Source organism: Anas acuta, chromosome 16, assembly GCF_963932015.1.
Source record: "Anas acuta chromosome 16, bAnaAcu1.1, whole genome shotgun sequence".
Taxonomy (NCBI): Eukaryota; Metazoa; Chordata; class Aves; order Anseriformes; family Anatidae; genus Anas; species Anas acuta.
In genome coordinates, this window is record NC_088994.1 from 14,501,836 (window position 1) to 14,521,180 (window position 19,345).

Genomic DNA, 19,345 nt, shown 5'->3' on the forward strand with positions numbered 1-19,345 from the left:
TCCCACCCACGAGCCAGCCATCGCAGATGGAACACGAATACTGATTTTGCAGCAGATGCCCTCGGGTTCACAGTGCAGAGGCAACAGCTCTGCAGGGCACCAGGGCAGCACAAACGAAAGGCTCTGGACATGCAGAGCGACGCCGTCCCTTTGCTCGTCTCCCTGGCTGGGGTCCTCCGAGGATACCTGCGTGGATGAGGCATAATGAAAGAGCATCAGGAAAATCAGTTAATTGACCTCCAGTTGTTCAGTGCTTGCTGGGGGATCAGGAGAACAATCCCAGGATGTCTCCTGTGGTTTGCCAGCATCATTTGCGAGGAGGTGGTTGAAGAGAGATGTAACTGTGAAATAGGAACACTGCTCTAAAACCATCAGAAAAAGATCAACAGCGAGAAAATTTTGGAAACAGCTGTTTCCCAAGACCTTTCTGTAAAGCATTTGACGTCTAAACACACTGAAACACTCTCAGAAGTTGAAACCCTGCAGGTTGAAAGATACTAATGAGTCCCAGAAGTGAGCAAGCCCTGCTGGCGGGAGGGCGAGGAGCTGTGTAACTGCACTCCCCCCTGTTCCTTGACAGGCTGGAGGGCTATCGTTCCCTCCTTAACCTTCAGCCTCGGGAGAAATACGAGCAGAGAGCGCTACGAGCTCCTCCTCAGGAGGATGTTGAAGGCCAGCGAGAAATCACACTTGGCTCTGAACTGCCGTGGCACCTTGTTGCTATCTATTTGCCAGCAGTGCGAGAAGGAAGACGACAGCACTAAAAGTGTCGTACCTACATTTTAGTGTCCATTTTCTGCTCCCAGCCTCTCCCCACCATTTCCCATGGGGAAATTCACACCTAGCTCTGACCCTCAGGGAGGCAGCTGTGTTACGAAGCTTCCTTTCTCTAAAAGATTTTTTAGAAAGCTTTTCTAACATTATTTTTAAGGGACTAATCAAAGGTGGCTTTATCTCTTCTTGTGAACGTCCTTCTGAATTATGTCCCCCTTTATTTCCTTAATTATCAGGCAAGGCAGCATTGTAACGTCTTGGGAAACAAGTCGAACACCGTATGAGAGCTCCCAGAGCTTGACAGCAGGATTTTATATCCATTAAGTTGGAAACAGTTCTTATCAAAATGGGAAATATGATGTTTATCTCCTAGTCGTGTGTGCTGAATATCTGTATCACCCTGAGACCGCAGCGCAGCACTTCCATCGTTTCTCAGCACACTTGTTGACAATGCCACCGCGTTTAAAGGGCAAATCCCAGGCTTTCAGCTTCTAAATTCAGGTGGAGTTGAGGGACAGTTGTGATTAGGCATGCATTTAGCCAGCCTCCTCACAGTATTTATTCAGGTACGAAGTTATCCCAAAGATGCCACCCAGAGTCTCTGGAATACAAATGACACACGTACCCCATCTGACTGATACAGACTTTCTTTTTCCTTGTGTTTCCAGAGGAAATTTAGACCACCAGGGTTCTGAATTCAGATCAAAGCACTGGTTAGAGGTGAGAGTGAGGAAAAAAAGGGGGTTAGGGTGTGAAAAATCACCCTTATGAGATGAATAATTCCAGGGGGGAGAGACAAAGGAATAATGTGAATAGGCAACAATTTCTCAAACGGCTCCAAACGCTTCTCAAGTACGTGATGAAGAGCCAGTCAGCATGGCAGCAGGACAGACAGATGCTCATGTGTCTTACCAGCAGGATTTTAATTATTAACTCAGGCTGACAATTCATACTGAGGTGTTGAGGAGAGCGTGCTTCGCTCTGAGAAGGGGAGAAGCTTAACGCAGGACTTTGAGCACAGCCTGGATGTTCAGGAGGCAGCTCCAGCAGCTCACCTTACTCAACGGCCAGATGGACAAAAAAAAAAGAGAGAGATAAAAGAGGAACAGACCAGAGGAGGAGGACCAGCAGTCTGCAGAGTGGCCTAGCCACACGTCCCACCAAACACAGCGACACAGAGCGGTATGGAGCTGTCTGACAGCATTTCTCCCAGATGCTGGCGTGCTCAGACCTGAGCAGGGACAGCCAGCGAGGCAGCACTGCCAGAAGCCTCTCCTAGCATGTCCCCATCTCACTGCCAGTGCTGAGATGCAGCCTTTCAAATCCACACTGCTGTATCTCTTGCCTGCTCGCTGGCAAAGCGCTTACAGCCAAGCTAACATATGCTAACACCCAGGGAGGCCTTTCCAGCAGCAAGGGAAGTGCTTTCTTAGCCGCTTGCACAGATCTATTTGTGTCTGTCCACCTAATGAAATTCTGCCGTGCCATGTTTCACACTCCTTATTCCTGCTAAGAAAAGATCACAGAATAAAAAATGACAGGGTAGAAAAGTAGAAATCAGGCCAGCTGAGCTCTTCAAGAAGTAGAGAACAGATTCACAGAGCAGGGAAGAATATTTTCCCTTTGGATTACAAGAATTCAGAGTAGTTATAACCACCCTGAGCACAGCCGGCCAGAACAGCCTGCCTCAGGGTTTCCTTGGCCAGGAGAGAGCGAGAGCTGCAGGAGGAGCCTGGAGGACAGAGGAGCACTTCAGGAATTGTCATGAAAGACAGGAGAAAGTAGAGGAAGGCAGAGACAGAGATGACCCAGAGAAGGAAAGGGGCAGTGGAGGAGCAGTTGCTTGGTAAAGGAAGGCAAAGAGCAAGCCCCCCTAAGTGCTGTTCAACAACTGTGTGCCTACAGCCCATATTCTGTGGATGACACAGTTTGTAACAGTCTCTTAACCCCTGTGCTGCCTTGTTTATGGGCTGAGAGAGGCCCTTATCTCCCAGACCCCACAGCTGCAGTGTCCCTGGTTTCTGTATATTCAATCAGCCAGACACAAAAACCTCAGCCCAGCGCTGCCTGGCATCCCCCTGCCTGCATCCTGCACTCTCACCGGGGAATTTGGATAGAGGCATCACAGCAGAGAGAATTACTTGCAATAAGTGCACCTAACCATCATAATTTCCTCATTTTCTCATTCTCCAGGCACATCTCAAACTTGTTGCAGCAGAAACCCTTGGGTCCTTTCTCCCTTTTCTCACCCCACCTGAGTTATCCATCCCCTGTCTCAGTCTGGGCTGTCACCGCCAGCCGCCGAGGTAACAAACTCCATTCTTTCCAGCTCGGTGCCCTCTCTGCATTTTGTCATTATAAATCAGCCAGCTGCTGACAGATCTCCCCGGCAGGCTGTCCTTGTCAGGAGCATCACGGGGCGAGCAGGAAAGCAGCTCTCCCCTTCCCTCAGCACCCTCCCACAGCCCCACCAGGGATCCCGGAGCAAACAGCATCCCAAAACCTCCCTCAGAACTACCAGCCCCTCGAGGGACTTGCACAGGAACACAGCGAGCGTGAAAACACGTGTCTGAAACACTCCCCATGGAGTCTAGTAGGTAATGAGTTAGCCTTCATCTCACCAGCTCCATCAGCATCGCTCCAAAGCTCTTCTAATATCCCAAATCCACCTGCTTACTGCCAGCCTCATTACAAACTTTGACTTCCCAAGAAGCCAGAGCCCCAAGGGCACCAAGGTACCTGCTGCTCCAAGTGCCCCCAACCCCAGCTGATACTCGCCCCCCTCCCAGAGCCTGCTCTACACGTTCCCAGCCGAGCCCAGGTGTCCTCCTGGGGCCTGATCCCAGGGCTGATTCGATCAATGAGACCCTACAGATGTCGGCTGGTGTTGGGTCAGGTTGCCAGAGATGCAGCAGGAGAACAACGCTGCCCACGTCTAGCCAGCCTGCGAAACCTCACGCCGTCCTACAGAAAGTTTAACTCCTGCTCCAAGTGCATCTTTCCTTCTTATGTGGAAATGAGGTTTTGTTTTGTCATTGCGAAGACAGAAATACCTTCAGATACAGGGAAGGGGGAGGGAAAGCAGCACTGTGATTTTTTCCTTACAAGGCAGCATTTTTAAATGGAAGTAACACATGAAGAATAGAGGCAAGGCTGTAAAGGATTTTACCACCAAACCAACATAAGTGATCTTTGGTTTTGTTCCACCCCCCAGGTGCCACTAAAGCAGCAGTGTGACATTTTCATTGCAGCTCTAGAGAGAGGTCCACTGAGTCGGTAACGGTACCTCCTGAAACCCGGCCCTACCAAAAGGGTCCCCATCACAGGGGACATCCTGCAGGCTAAGTAAAGCTTCATCACGTGCTGGCTTTGCTGAAACAAACGCCAGCACAGAGCAAGGTTACGAGATGAAGCTCCTCTGGGGTGGAGAAGGTGAAGTTTGTGAGGCCGTTTGAATTGCAGAACAGCAATCAGCCGACACAGGGCAGGTCGGGATTAGCGAACGCAAATATCAGCTGGATGGGAGCAAACACTGGCTGCCAGGGAAGCTCCCAGAGCAGTTTTTCAAGCCAATGTTTTCCCTCAGAAGGGAGCTTTAAAATAGTTAGATAAGCTTCTTTTTTTTCCTTGGTCACAGCCAAGACCAAGATCATCTCAGGCTGAGCTTCCAGCCCCTGAGTAATCGCTGTTTTGGGTGAGAGCTCCCGCGAAGTTCCTAAAGATAGTCGTGAGGGGAAACAGAGATTAATTGAGGAATTAAGAAATTACATTTTCTTATCTGCAAAGGATTTGTAACGTCACTCACAACTCGCTGTAGGGCTAATGAAAAACACAGCGCGGTTCCAATTATGACTGCAACTTAGATGTATGACCTGGGAATTTAGGCCAGATGTGGAGTGCTCTGAACTGAACCCACAGCCCATAATCGCTCGTAGTCTGCTAAGCTGCAGCAACACTTCGTACTTCATTGCTTGCAGCCCAGGCTCAGTTTAGGGCTTGCCTCCCACTTTTATTATTTCTGACTCAGTCCTCGATAAGCAGGCAGCAATGCTTAGCTTATTTCAGCCTTCAAGAGCAGATATTAACTCACAGCACCCCTGGAGAAGGACTTATCCCAGCCACTTATTGCTGACCAGCAAAGGACTCCAGAAACCACATGAGCCCTCCACACCACAAGCACTGCTCCTCTCTCTGTAAGAAAAGCAGCCCCCCAGTACGCAGGAGGCCAGGAACAGCTCCCAGCACCTTAACCCCACAGCAGCCTGCCACCCCTCTGGCCTCCCTGCTAAACACCATTTGTTTTTCTCCTAAAGCCCAGGCACTTACCCCCGGAGCTCCTACTCACCTTTGAGAGCCCTCCCACTTCTAAGTAAAAACAGATGATGAAGATGTTCCAGGTGACCCAAACTGCAGTCCAGATGGCATACTAGAAGGGAACAGGACGGGGAGAGAGAAGCAATAAACACGAGGAAGTCACTGGAATTACTTTATATGTATGTGATCCAGCTGGGGACAGTGAAATGCACTGAGTCAGCACCGTAACAATTTTCTTTCCCTCTTTCTCATATGCAGAAGGTCCCTTGCTTAATTAGAGACACAGGGACAGAGCCTTGGAGGGACTGGAAGAGCTTCTGCTATGTCCAAGGTCTCTTTCTCCCTCTCTTTTGTGTGGTGTCCTGGCATTACTTTGGTGCCAGTAATAAATATCTGAAGTCTTCCAAGTCTGGAGTAAGCACACAAGTGCAGCACACCAAACAACGTGTTCCTTAGCACAGCCAGGCACCTCCTGCTAAAATTGTTTGCAGTGCTCGTGCCTGATTTCCCAAGGGCTTCCCTCAGTGCCTCATCGCCTGCTGCATCCCAGAACAAAGGCTATGAAGGGCCTTGAAAGGCTCTGAACAAAGCGGATGTTACTTACCACCACTATGTAGCGAGGTCTGTACTGAATAGTGCCAAACAGGCCAAGGATAACGATGATGATGTGGAGGAAGTTGGCTAGGATGGGGGCCCACTGGTATCCCAGGAAATCAAACACCTGCCTCTCTAACGCCGCAAGCTGGAAAGGAGAAGAACAAGGAGAGTTACAGCCTCTGGACTCACGGTGTCCCTTGTCAAGGTCTTGACACGCTCCCTGAGCAAATCCCTGCAGCAGCTGGAGTGGCGACTCCCACCCCAAAGCAATTTGCTGCCCATGAACCGGGGCAGTAGGACAGGACGTGTGTGCACAACCGCCCTTCTTTGCACCTCTCCTTCCCCCTCTGACGGCTGAGCTGGTGAGGAGCAGGGAGCTCCAGTGCCTACGTGGGGCACGGCCTCTCTGTGCGCTTTGCCACGGGGAGGCTGCCCTGGCAGAGGGGAGAGGTGAGAGCAAGACAGCAGCGCCTTAAACGGCTGCAGCAGGACGTCCAAGAACTCATTTATCAGAGCCGTCAGCATCACTCCATCATTCCTGACACCTCTCAGCTTTCTGCTCTCCAGCACGCATCCATCAAGGTGAGAGGGAGGAGGGAATTCTCTCCTCTGCCTTCCCCCAGCAGAAAATGCTGCCACCCAGCAAAGAAATTCTGCAAACACATCAGCTTTTTGGAGGACACAGCGTTCCTCTCCAGCACTAATAGCCTGGTTCAAGGCTAGGTCTATGTCCTGGAAATAAAACTCCATTACTGTTGAGGTGCTTGGTCTGATTTTCAAACCATATTTGCATAAAGATGTGCTTTTCTTCTGTAACCATTGTATCGGGCAAGGAACTGTTCATCTGGATCCGAACAGCTGTTTTTGGCATGCAGCTGCAAGAGCAAAACAAACACACAACTGCACGCTGGCCTTTACGTCCCCGCAGCCTTTAAATATTAATAAGGGAAACAGTGAGTGGAGGGGGAAAAATGGTTCCTGCAGGTTTGTCCAGTGGATTTCAAAGAATATTTTTTCCTGTGAATTTCAAACGTGTGTTTCATTAGTATAGTATGCTGCAATTACGTTATGACATTTTATATTTATTTTCACTTAAATAAATCATTATAATTTACCATCGATAGTCAATTTAACTACTAATTAGACATTAAGCTTGGATGATCTTAGTCTACTATGTGTAATCAGCTATGAAACGTGAACCAATTTTTTCCTGGCTTGGCTTTTAGATGATGGCAGGTGGGGGCCAAGTCAGGTGGGGCTTTTGTAATGGTTTAAAGCATTTAAGGATTCGAGTGGCTGCAGGACCCAGCCAAGGCATGCGATGAGGGAAGCCACATCTACCAACTGACCACTGTTCCTCCTTCTTCCCAAATAGTGGGGAAACCAACTTCGCATCTCTTCTGGGCTGTGAAGCTATTGCAATTCTCAACATTATCTTGGAAGTTCAACACAAATCTCTTTTTCAAAGAACTCTGTCAGGGCCATCAGTCCTGGACAAGGGGGATTGGTCGGTGTGGCGGTGAGAGCTTTCCCCCACTGACATCTCTTCATCAGCAAAGGGGCGCAGGAGCCTGGGGAGGGAACAGAGGCAGTCTCCTGAGCCTCCTGCAAAACAATCATCTTCCCTTTGAAGCAAGAGGCTCCTTCTGATCAGTTTGAGGATCCTGGAGGATGCTGAGGGCAGACCAGGGCAGACGCTGCCCCATCTCCCCCAGCACAGATTGTCTGCAGCTCGTCTGGAGCAGCTGGAACAGGTTAACCACTTAACCTTTCAGGAGGGGATTACTGCACATACCTTAACGATATTTGGGGCGTTGAGGTTCTGACTGGCTGGCAGAGGGCTGCTTGTCCATGAGCACCTCATCCAATCAGGCATTTAATTGGCTTTGTGCAGTGCGCTGGTGCAGCAGCGTGTGCTGCCCAGAGCTGGCACAGCGCTGCCTGGGTTGGCTGCAGGGACACACGGGGCTGTGCCCTGCAGAGATAACATCCCCCTGCTGCTGGGGGCACCAGCACTCAGCCTCACCTCCTGCCTTCAGCCCCCAAAAAGGGGATAAGGATAAATCCTTCCTACCCATGCTGCCTGCCTGGGGTTCTCCAGATTCAAGGCATCCATGTCTAGAGAAGTGTTTCCTTCTATCTGTTAGGGCTGTGTAAAAGTGGACAACATCTTCTTGATGTTTCCTGGCTTGTTTGGACCAGGGAAAACATCGCTCTGTGACCTGAGAGGTACCCAACCGCCCTGGAGATGATTTAGCTGTGTCCCTGCAATCAGTGTGAGCAGAGCTCCTGCAGGATGTGCCAAGCCCAGCTGACTTGGTGTTGTGGTGCGACTCGTGGAGAGGTCGCTGGCTCACTGGCTTCATGTCATACTTCCCTTCTCCTTACTGTGACTGCCCTCATCTCCAAGTTGTTTCCATCCCAATTTACCTTCCTTTGCTCCTTACCCTGCATTTTTAAGTGCTTTTGTGTGCCTGGGAGCTGCAGAGGGTTCAGCTGGTGCAGAGAGCTGCTGTGCCCGTCGGTTCGGCTAAGGGGAGTGGGAGCTGGGTCGTACATTCTGGGGGATGTGAGCACTAAGGCAAGCTGCTTCCTCATTTATACAAAAGCAATTTTTTGTATTGATGACAAGCTCAGATGTTACTGGTGAAACTCAGCTCTGTGTTACTGACATAGTGAGCCTGGGCTGCGACCCAGCTGTCAGAAAAGCAGCCCAAAGTTACCCCAGACTTGTCCCTGTCCCCTTAGGAATCTAGGATAATTAAGAAAACATTTGCTAAAACGCAACAATCAAGCATGCCACTCATTACACTGCAGTTCTGTGTGCAGAGCACACCCATTAAACACTGCTGAGATCTGCAGGTAAACAGGGCTGAGGTTTGTGCTGGGCTGCCCTCGGCCTGGGGCTGGAAACAAAGCAGCAGATGCAGGGAATGCGGCCGGAGCCTTCACGCCTGCTTCCCTCAGCCTGGGCAGAAACCTCAGGGCCAGGGTTTGCCCCCCCGATGTGTGCAGATGCACCCGCACCCCTCCACTGAGCCCCTCTTGGATCCTCGTGCTGAGCAGGGGAAATGCCGGCTTTCGCTGCTGCTGCCAAGGCTCTGCAGGGTCATTTCCTCGCTGCAACGTTCTCTATGATGATTCACACTATTCTGCTGAGAAACCCTGGTATAATCTGGAGATATTTGTTGTAAGGAGAAATTTCGCAGATTGGGGAACAGGTTTCAAGCCATTCAAAGCTGACAGGACCTTTCCATCAGGGAGAACAAATTTTTCTCCTTTATGAGTGTTCTTATTAAAAATAGTATTCCTTCTGCTCTTTTTGCTTTCCTAGACCGCGAGACATTTTTACCTTTCACTCCTTAAATTAAATTATGTGTTGCGGTACTAAAATCAGAATAGCGGCAGACTTTCTTCTGCTGAAACAAACCACATTTCTGCTGATCCGCGTGAAACTGGAACAGCAAATAAGCACGTGAAGCAACTGTTAGCCATGCAAACAAAACGAGCTCAAGCTCTCCGCCAGGCTATCGCTCATTTATACAGCTGGGAAAGATAAGAAAGGCAGAGAAGACGTTCTGCAGCTTACAGAGAGTCCTATATCGAGGCTCACACACAGAGAGGGGCGTTGTGAGCCAGCAGGATGGGACGTGCTCAAGGGCTTTGCACCATCAAAGCCTCACCAGAGAGGAGATGCTGTCCCCGAGCTGCAGGGGAGCATCGCCCGATGGACCCTCCTGCAGAATAGGAATGTGTCCCTAAAAAACATCTCTGAATGTGGAAACGTTTCTTGTCGGAGTATTCAAACCGTCCCAGCTGTGTTTGTGATGGCTCTGGCAGCACAGTGTCACTGGCGGATGTTGCTGCCTGCAGGACACTCTGGGGTGATTTAACGTGGGCTGGGGGGTGCTTGTTGAAATTTTGGCCCTCCCAGTCTTTCTGATCGCCTCCTCTTTGTTTCATCTGTTGTTCCTGTCATGCTGGTTAGCTGGGGAGTCCAACCTTTTCCCCTTGTGCCTCCATACTGCTAAGGAAAAAGAGGTGTTGGTGAACAAATCAGTTGCCATAATCCCTTAACTCCCTGTCCTTTACACTCTTCTATCAAGGCGATGCCATCAGCTCATTTTGCTCTCCTCATTTTACTTAGACAGGGACAAGGCAAGTTTTTATGTACTGTCTTCATAATGGAAAGATTTCTTCCATGAATTCATCAAATCATCTCAGTTTCAGTTTTCTGTAGTGTTAGTGCATGACTGGAGACAAACCTTCCCAAAATCCAGTGCTGTGTAGCCTTGGGAGTTTGTTTGAGGTTTGCCCTTTTATCGGGCCCATAGCTGTGGTTTGAGCTGGTCAGAAAATCTCTTCTTCCTCCAGGAAAGGTTTAGACTTTTCAGGAGCTGACTTTGAGGAGTGGTACCTGGTAGCTTCAGGTTTTGACAAGGCAGAATTTTCCCTAAAATCGGGACACATTCCCTATACGAAATGTGAAAGCATGTTTTATCCAGAAACCCAGCCAATTTTCCATGAGGACAAAAAAAAAGCCACTTTTAAACTCTTGTGCTTCCCATAACTCTCACCACAAGGACACAGCCTCATGGACCGCTCCAACTCTGCTCTGCCCTTGTTCAGAGGTGTACACAGCCACCCTGGATCTCTGTGTGTGGACCTACAGTTTCATCACAGACAGAATTGCGATGTAAGCCCCCAATATTTGCTCTCTTGCCAAGCTGAACTGCGAAAGTGCCTGAGCTGCACCCCTGGGCCAGCACCGCGCTCCTCGGATTTTCAGCCCTGCCTGGCTGAGGCCCGACTCGTTGACTCAGCTTCTGGTTCCCTGCCAAGCGGCCTCGCTTTTTAAGAAGATGCTCTTTGTTTGTCTGCTGTGCAAACACCACCGGGGCGGCCAAGACTTTCACTGAGAAAGGTCACGGGCCTTTTCTTGAGGAGGAAACTTGCGCTGATTTCCTGCGGTATTTTGGCCACGCGGTGGTTGATGGCTCGAGTTCAGGGCGAAGTCACAGCACTGCTGTCCCGATGAGACATCATATAACGATGAATGCTTGAGTCCAGCGAGCTGAGACAGCAGGAAGAAATTAAGAAAGTCTCAAATGTCTCATTTTAAAATGTATCTATTTGGGGTTTGAACATATTTTTTTTTCCTGGTTCTTCCAGACCAGAAGTTTGGCAATGCCAGACACTCGCCCTGTGCATTGTTGTTGCTGTTATTGTTGTTGTTGGCATTATCATTCTTATTACGCTGTAGTCTTTCTGTACAATTGCTTTGCTTTTGGAAATGGTGAAACAGGATGAGATCTAAGGAACCCTAAACCCACACTGCAGTGTGATGAAAATCGCAGCGGTGAGCAGAAACTTCTCTGTACACCGGGGCTTATTCAAGGTGAAGATTTTGTGGGTAGAAAAATTATGGAGTTAACCAACAAGCTTGCTTTTACCAGAGTGGCTGCATCTCTGAATAAATATTAATGGTCTTAACAGTTGTTTAATTGAGTTTGTCTGAAAAAGAGCAACTCACTGAGCTTGTGTTTCACGTCCCCCTGACCGAAGGGCTCGTTTGCTAGGTGCCCCGTCCTTGTCTCTTCCCAAGTCGGCATCTCACGTGCTGATCCACGCTGCCTTCACCAAATCTCATTTTTCTTCACTAAGTGTTGTCAAGGAAACCTTCCTCGGGGCCTTGTGATCCCCAGCTCCCTTCCCGGCATCCCTCGCCGAGCCGCGGAGGTCAGGGGACTAATTGCACGGGAGGTCTCCGTTTGTCACTCTGTCCCCCAGCGTGGTCGGTCCCGCTGGACACAATGAGCCCCATTCTCTGCCCGCTTGGGTCCGTTTCCTCCCCTGGAGCTGCTTGAACCCCTTCTATTCACACAGACCTTAGGGAGCAGACCTTATATCTTTAAATCACTTATGTTTCCGAGGCAAGCTGGTCACTCTGAGGGCCTGGGAGATAAATGCCTGCCAGAGGCATGGTGGCTGCTCTGCCCTCCGTCCTGGTGGCTTTCTGGCACCGATGCCTTTCACAACCATCCTGGCTGAGAATATTTGTGATTATGCAGCCCCACATGCCTGAATGCTGCTTAGCATTCCAGGAGAGGCACCATCCTCCATCCTCGGTGAGCACAAGGGATGAGACCGGCACCGAGGCGGTGCAGAAGCCTCTTGGTTTCATCTAGAGCCCCGGTTTGTGCACAGCAGCTTCATAAACCAGAGCCACGCCGTTCCCCGCGCTCCTGCCTCCCGATAGCATCGAAGTGCTGCACGCTGCTCTGATTGCTGATTGCCAAGATTAGCAATCAGCTCAAATTAATAAGCAGGTGCCTTTGTGAGCCAGGCAAAAAAGGGCTCTGAGAAGAATGACAAACTCGTTCGGTTTGTAACCTATGTCAACACTCAGACCTAAGTTTTCCAAACATCATTAGATTCAGCTGTTGTGCCCACAAGACCCCCTGCCCCCAGCTTTTTCTCCTCCCGCAGTTTCAGGACTCTGCTTCGGCTCTCCAGCTTTGCAACAGAGAGGGGGCACTGGAACAAAGGGGATGTGACCGCTTCCAACAGACGCAAAAATAATGAGTTCCTTCAACAAGTGCCTGACTTTTTCACCAGCCAGCTGCTCTGCAAGGCACAGCCTTACCCCGGGCTCTGTGCTCGTGGCAGCCTTGTTCCCCTCTCCTGCTGCAGGACTTGCAGCCCTACCCCAGCCCACCTCACACCAATGACCCTAAAAAGGGGCCTGGGGGGGAGCCTTCTCCCACCAGTAGCACGAATTTCACTGTTGAGCGAAGTCTATTAAAGACATGCCATTAAATCCCCAGCCATTTCCCTCAGGAGATCCGCTACCATTTACGAAGCCATCTAAACCCTATAAAGGCTGTGAGGCAGAGCAGCGTTGGAGATCAGCAGGAATTTAATTTTCTAATAGAGAGATTTATTTCCTACCAACAGGGCGTTACAGTCCGTGATCTCTGCCTCTGCTCAGCCAGGAAGGCTGCCCAAAGTTTGGGTTTGTTTGCCTGGCAGGGATGCAGGGAAAAAATAGAAATACTAGAAAATTAGCAAAGGGGCTGCTGTTAGCTATAGGGACTGACCCTATACACTCTGAATTGCTACCTTAAACACTATCTGCTCAGCTAAAACGGACAGATATCAACCTCCTGTGGCATTTTGCTGCTGGAGGGAGGGAGCAGGCACATGGCCAGGACTTGCCCAGGACACAAGGCTGTTCGGATGCTAACCATGCAGCTCTGTGGAGTCTCCTGCATGTAGGAGCAGCAGTTTGGGAACATTTTACAGAGTCCCAGGTGGACCAGAAAGATTTCAAAGCCATTCAGGGGTTGGACCAAGACTCCCAGGGCGTATAAAGCTCATGAGATACCAGTTGGACTCACCCAGTTTAGACAAAATTATTGCTATCCTTGCTATTTTATAGGCATTTATTGTGAACTGCAATTTTACTTTCCCTCTGGTTATCCCAGAGTTGATTTATAGCCTTAAATATGCCACGGGCAGCTTCCCAGAGGAGGAAGAAACTCTTGCTTCAGGCTCGAAAAGCCAAGCTCAGTTCTTCCCCATCCTGCCCACATGCAGCCCAAGGAAGACTTGCTGTATCCGAATTCCTCTGAGAACATCTCCCAGCTTTAGCTAAAGGGACAAAATTGCTCACATTTGGTGTCCCCTGCACAAGCCTCACTCATGCCTGGCACCTGCAGCACTTTCCCTTCAGCAAGGCTTAGTGTGCCCTACAAGACGGAAAAAATGCCTCTCTGGGAGCACCTCAAGCTGCTTTTCCCAGCCAGGGGAGCACGAGGATGCTTCCTGGTGTGCGTGTAGGGCAGCAAAGCACCAGCAGGACCTCGGTGGTGCTGCACGGAGCTCCCTGCGCTCCCCGTCCCGCTCCAGCCGCACCAGCAGCCGCTGTCCCCCTGCACGCAGCTCTGGGGCTGGAGCAGCTCAGCCCCTTAATTAGGTCACGAAGGGATCACACACAAAACACAGCCAGGGCCTCGGAAGGGAAAACACATGCTAGCTCTGCAGCCGGGGCAAAGCTCAGGAGGGGAAGGATGCCAGAGCAGGAATAACTCTTCCCAACTTCGCCCGCAGGAAAGCGCAGCACCCTGTCTCGGTTTCTGCTCAACAGCTGGGTCCTCCCCCTCCCCGACACCTTAGCTAAGTGGTAGTGTTGCTTTAATTTCCTCTTGCTCCTGCCGCAATGCCAGATTGCTTGGATATTCGTAAACAGAAGGAGTTTAATGAAAATTATAATTAGAGCCCCGCAGTGCTCTTGCAGGTCGCCTTTACGCTGGGCTGCCTATTTACATTACAAATCAGGCTGGTGTCACTGCCGAGTCTGCAGCCAGGGGAGGGAATTCATTAAAAGGGAAGTGCAGGGTGGCTGAGAAATAGGGGAGAAAGCAAATGATATTGTTATTATTAATAATCGAGGAAATTGGGAGCTGCCATGGTCTTGCTGCGACTCCGCTCCGCAAAGAAAAGCCCATTTGTAGTCATCCCGCAGCAGGAGGGGAGACAGCACGGCCACCCAGAAATTTCCACTGGTAATTACAGCACAAGCAGACCCTTTTTTTTCATAGAGCATCTGTTTCTCATGGAAAGCAGAGAGGCAATGAAGATTTTATCTCCCCCACCAGGACGCAGAGAAGTCCTCTTAGCACTTCTGCTTCCTAATACCTAGCTGTGAAGTGGCGGGGTCAGGGAAAGACAAGTGAAGCCGAAGGGCTGGATTTCCCAGGATTTTACAGCTTTCCCATTCCACCTGCCAGCAGCTACACATGCTGCTTGTTGCCTTGCTGTGACGCCACGAGCAGCAGCTCCTTGAGGAAGGCAGAAACCCTCGCTTTGTTCAGTGCTGGAGCATCCACTAACACAAGCTGTGGTGTCCATCCAGCTGGAGCCACGTGCGGCAGCACCCCGTGAAATCTGGACCCAAGGAACAGGAGGGAAAAGGCCATGGGAACAACTTGAAGGCCAGGTACGGATGCACTGACACAATCTGGATCCTACAGAGAACAGGACAAACCAGGATCCATCTCCTGCATTTCGTTCTGCTCCCCCAGGTGTTAACCTCCTGTTTTCCCAGCTATGGAGTGAAATTAAAAATAATCCCCTCATGTTGCACAAAATCTTTAATATTTCATATTAACGCATCAGCAGGAACCCTAACAATATTGTAATGGTGTTTTCCTTGGCTGCCAGCCTGTCCTTCAGGATTACAAGAGGTCTCATTTTAGGCTGGGAACCTTCCTGTGCAGGTCACAGCACCAGACCCTCACCCTGCCCCTCACCATCAAGTTCACAAAGCGGAGCCCTTACCCCACTTCCAGGCCCGCATCCCCCCAGATTCAGCCCTGCTGTGGTGTCCTGATGCTCAGCAAGTCCCAGCAGAGGATGCCAAGTCAATTCAGGCTCCCCACTGCTGCCTGCTCCAGCTATTACCCTTACCTTGCCCTCCGTGGTCAGAGGATGTAACTTCAGTCTAATGAACAGCTGGGAAGTCAGGACAGAGCAGATGAGCTAATGCCACAGAAGTGATTGGATTTATACATCAAATCTGACCCCGGAGACTTTTCCCTCTGCACGTCATGACACTATGCAGAAAGTTTTCAGACAAATTAGAAGCTGGAGGTGTTTTAGGAGTTTGGCCACGAGTGTGCCAAGTGATTCACTTGCACTTCAGGCACACTATCCTTGGGATAAAATCACCTGTACTGAGACAGCCGAGTTTTAATCATCTCTACTAACACTCTGTTGTTTATGCTCTGCCAAAAAAAATAATAATAATAAACCTAACATGAAAATGTGCTTATTTCAGTTAAAAAGCAGACACAGGAAAAATTCCCCTTGTGAAATTGTATTGTGAAAAGACGTAGCCATTCCCCAGTTCCAAAATCCGTATCGGTGCATACTGACCGACTCTCCCCTAAAGAATGTGCTCGGAAACTTCCAGGCCTGTCATCAAAGCCCGAAATGAGAAAGCATCGGGAAGAAAAGAGTATTTTGGAAATGAAACCCATTTAACAGTCCAGCTTCTGGTTTCAGTAAAATGCTTTTGATAGGAAGGGTTTTAAATTGGAACAAACAGGCAAACGACCATTTTGCTACAAATAGGGACTGGCAGAGGCTTTTGGGGTCTTGCAGGAATTTTCCAATAACCACAGTCCCCACAAACAACTTCACTTCTACGGAGTAGCTAAAAAATGAATCGATCACCATTGACTTTCATCTTCCAAGTGCTTCACCAGGAGGAAATCAATCCTGCTTAAATCACGGATTAATTACTTTTATAATCGCAGGTAACAAACCCAGCTTCCGTCGCCTCCCTCAAGACCTGCACTCTAGGGATGCTTCATTTTGGCAGCCACTCGAGGAGGAAAAGCCATGACCCAAGGGCTGGGGACTCCTGAGGTGCCAGCCACATCTCAGTGCTGCTGAAACCCACGCACAGCCCCAGTGGCGTGGTCCTGGAGTTTCCCTGGGTGCCAGGTCCTTGGGGTGCCAGGTCCCCTGGGTGCCAAGTCCCCTGGGTTTCCTCCCCAGCTGCAACCGCCCCGTGGGCATTATGGATTGGGAAGAGAGCTCTCTTTTCCCTAAGCTAATAAGAGCAGAAGAACAGAGATACATAAACGGCTCAAACAGATTAAACGAGTAAGGGTGAAGCACAGTGGAGATGGTGGAAGGTTTAGGCACCACAGGGTGCTGGCTTCAAAATGTGAGAAGGAGCCGTGGTGGAAGTCGGTCAGCTCGTGGTTTTCGTGCCCACCATTCCCCACACCGTGTGTTCCTGTAGGTGTCGGCTACGCTGTGCTTGAGAGGAGTTCAATGAGACAGAAGATCCTTATTGGGGATTTATTGGCAATACGGTATTGTGCTTAAAAAAACCTGAGATTTAACAAGTTCTCTGACGTGCAGTAATGGCATTGACCATACTACTTTTTGTGCTGCATTCCCTTTGTTTTGGCGTTTCAGTCCAGGCAGATGATGAAACGAGACCCGTGACGCTCCCTTTGATGGAGGCGAGCTGCTGCCTTTCCAACAGCGTAAATACGGACTCGGCGCCTTTTAAAGAGCATTATTTTAAAAGGAAAGCCCTTTTGAGCGAGGCCTGGAATGGGGTTATTTTCCACATGACCAAGCGTCAAAAGGAAAGCAGCAACCCCGTCCGTCCTCTTAGCACCCTTCCCGAGTCCCCCACAGGACGGATTCATCCCAAGGTGAAATGGGAGCGAGTCCTCGATTTATTATCATTTCCTCCTCGTCCTCCTTAACGCAGCTCCTGCCAGGATGAGTTTGCTGGGGGAAAGCGGACTGAAACCAGGCCTTTCAGCTAAATAGGACTGGGGGGAATTTTGCTCTTGGGGGAGGGGGCGGATGGGCCTCATTAGGAAGGGAAAATGTGCAACGCGGGGCTTTGGCCGCCCGCTGCCCGGCCTCCCAATTAGGGCGGCTGAGACAAGAGCGGCGTTCTTCCGTGGGGCCGTTTGTGCAGCGTCACTCGGCCATGGTTTATCTTACCAGCATAATTTCTCTCCTCTGTTGTGCTACCCGATTTGTTTGGATTTTTTGCAGTCTCCATGTTATCGGGGGCGTCTTTTGGCCCCCCACCAGCCCGCTCCCCAATTAAGCGTCCAGGAGCATCCCACAACCGCCAGGCCCCTCCTCGGCTGCGCTCCTCGCACGACGTTCTCCTACCCTCCCCTGCTGACTTGAGCTCATGGTTTATTCAACAGCAGAGCTGAATTTCTCTTTTCCCTCTCCCTCTTTTTTTTTTTTCTCTCCCTCTCCTTTTCAACGAGCCCGCTCAATAGATGCCACTTTGGCAGCTCGCTTCTTTCGCAGCAAGTCTGGGCCGTGCCGGTTTGGTGACCTTGCCGGGGTGGCAACTCTGAAGTAGGGCACCCGTGAGCACTTCTGCCTCCTCCAGCCCTGAAAGGGGACAAAGACTTGCCCTCTATTAACATCTCTTACAAAAGCTCCGTCCACACGTGGCCCTGCCTCCCCGCTGCGGGTATCGCTCCCCGTGGGGGACGGAGCTGGTTCCTCGTCCCAGGAGCAGCAGCGTCTCTGCCTTGTCTCCGCTGCAAACTTTCCGATCGCCTCGCTCACGTGCTTTCACCTTCTTGCTTGCAGAGGTCCGCCTGCACGGATTAGCTAAAATAGAAGAGTGCTAATCCACATTATGGAAATTCAAATCCTCGTCGCTACATTAGGTTGTTTTGGGGAAGTTTAATCTGGCAGGGTTCTGCAGCGAAACCCACTGCTTTAAGAGGTAACAGCACCCATGCATCCCCTCTCCTACCAGCATGCAAACACCACTGGGGTAAAAAACAGCATTATCCTCCTTAACGTAGCACCTCAGGATTATCACAATTTCTGACGTGGTCCAACAAAATCCCATTGAGCTGAATGAGGGACTTGCTGCTGCATTCCCGTTCCCACTTGGTCTGCCAGCACTGTTTTTTCCAGGATTTCTGCTAGAAAATCCACGTAGAGTGTCACCACCCAACACCGGGGCTCTGTCTGAAACGCCCTTTGTGGGTGAGTGCCCAAAACGAGCGAGGAACTTCCCGCGGCCCTGGGAGCCACCACGAGGGAAAAACTTGGCAGACGTGAAACCTGGGTTACGTCTCACGCTAGGAAAGCATCCTCTGGCAGGGCGATCTGCAAAACGAGGTTACTGCCCCTCCGCCTCCTGTCACCATGAGCTGCTTCAGAAATTCATCGCACTTTAAATGATTCACTCCAGTAGCCATTCAGCCCCAGTTCATAGATTGCAGAGCCTTTATTACGCAGCCATATATTTAGCGCTGGAATAGTTCTCAGCAGTTGTAACGGCCCTGTCATCTGAGGCATAAAACAAAGAGCCATTATTCATCAGAGGAGAGACACAGGCTTTGTTGTCTGAAGCCATGGCAGAGTTTTTCTATCCCCCTATCTGTTCTTTCAGGCTGTCACACAACCCAGTTTTAAACTAGTTCAGTGGCAGCCCTGGAAGTTCGAGTGCTCCTGTAACTTCTCCTAGCCAACTTCACAGCTAATGTTTTAATCTGGCAGCACGACTGATCCTGAGCACTCAAAATATACGGCTGGTGACTTAAAACAGCAAAGTTCGCCTTCCCAGAACAGCTTGAGGTAGATGGTAGCCTCTGGCTAGGTAGGGAATAAAAGCCACATGGGTTTATTTAAAGATACGAGCATGCATGGGTCACAAGGATGGATGAGCATGTAGTTTGTGCACTGTTTATACCCAGGAGATCTGGGTTTGGGCTCTGATGGCAGAGATTTGTGGGGACTGGAGGACCCAGGAGTATTACAAGGTGTGTGTGTGCAAGGTCCTGCAGGACCCTGCAGCCCACCAGCCCTCCCATGCAGCATCCTGGTGTCCCTGGGTGTATGTCCAGCATGGAGGTGGAGGAACCAGCCCGGTTCTCAGGATCTAGACACCTCAGTGATGGATGTACTCAGCAAGAGCCTCCCAAAAACGCAGAGCAAAGAGCACACAGAAAAGACCCGCCTGAGAAGGTGCTGTGCACAGGCGCTCCCCAGCTGTGTGCACGGCGAGGCAGCCCCATCCTTCCTTTGAATCTTTCCTCTCCAAATAATGAGATGGGAAACTCGAAGACCCAGAATCCTG

General features: G+C 50.3%; 1 protein-coding gene across 3 annotated transcripts in view; it reads right to left on the minus strand.

The window, feature by feature from the left end:
* The window catches only part of NKAIN4 (sodium/potassium transporting ATPase interacting 4), a 47,141-nt gene that overhangs the window by 17,918 nt on the left and 9,878 nt on the right, over positions 1-19,345 (minus strand). For all 3 annotated transcript variants that reach the window (XM_068700359.1, XM_068700358.1, XM_068700357.1), the window contains exons 2-3: positions 5,693-5,830; positions 5,120-5,200 (exon numbers count right to left, since the gene is read on the minus strand). In XM_068700359.1, coding sequence (XP_068556460.1) covers positions 5,120-5,200; positions 5,693-5,830 — 219 coding nt within the window. The remainder of the gene's footprint in view (positions 1-5,119; positions 5,201-5,692; positions 5,831-19,345) is intronic.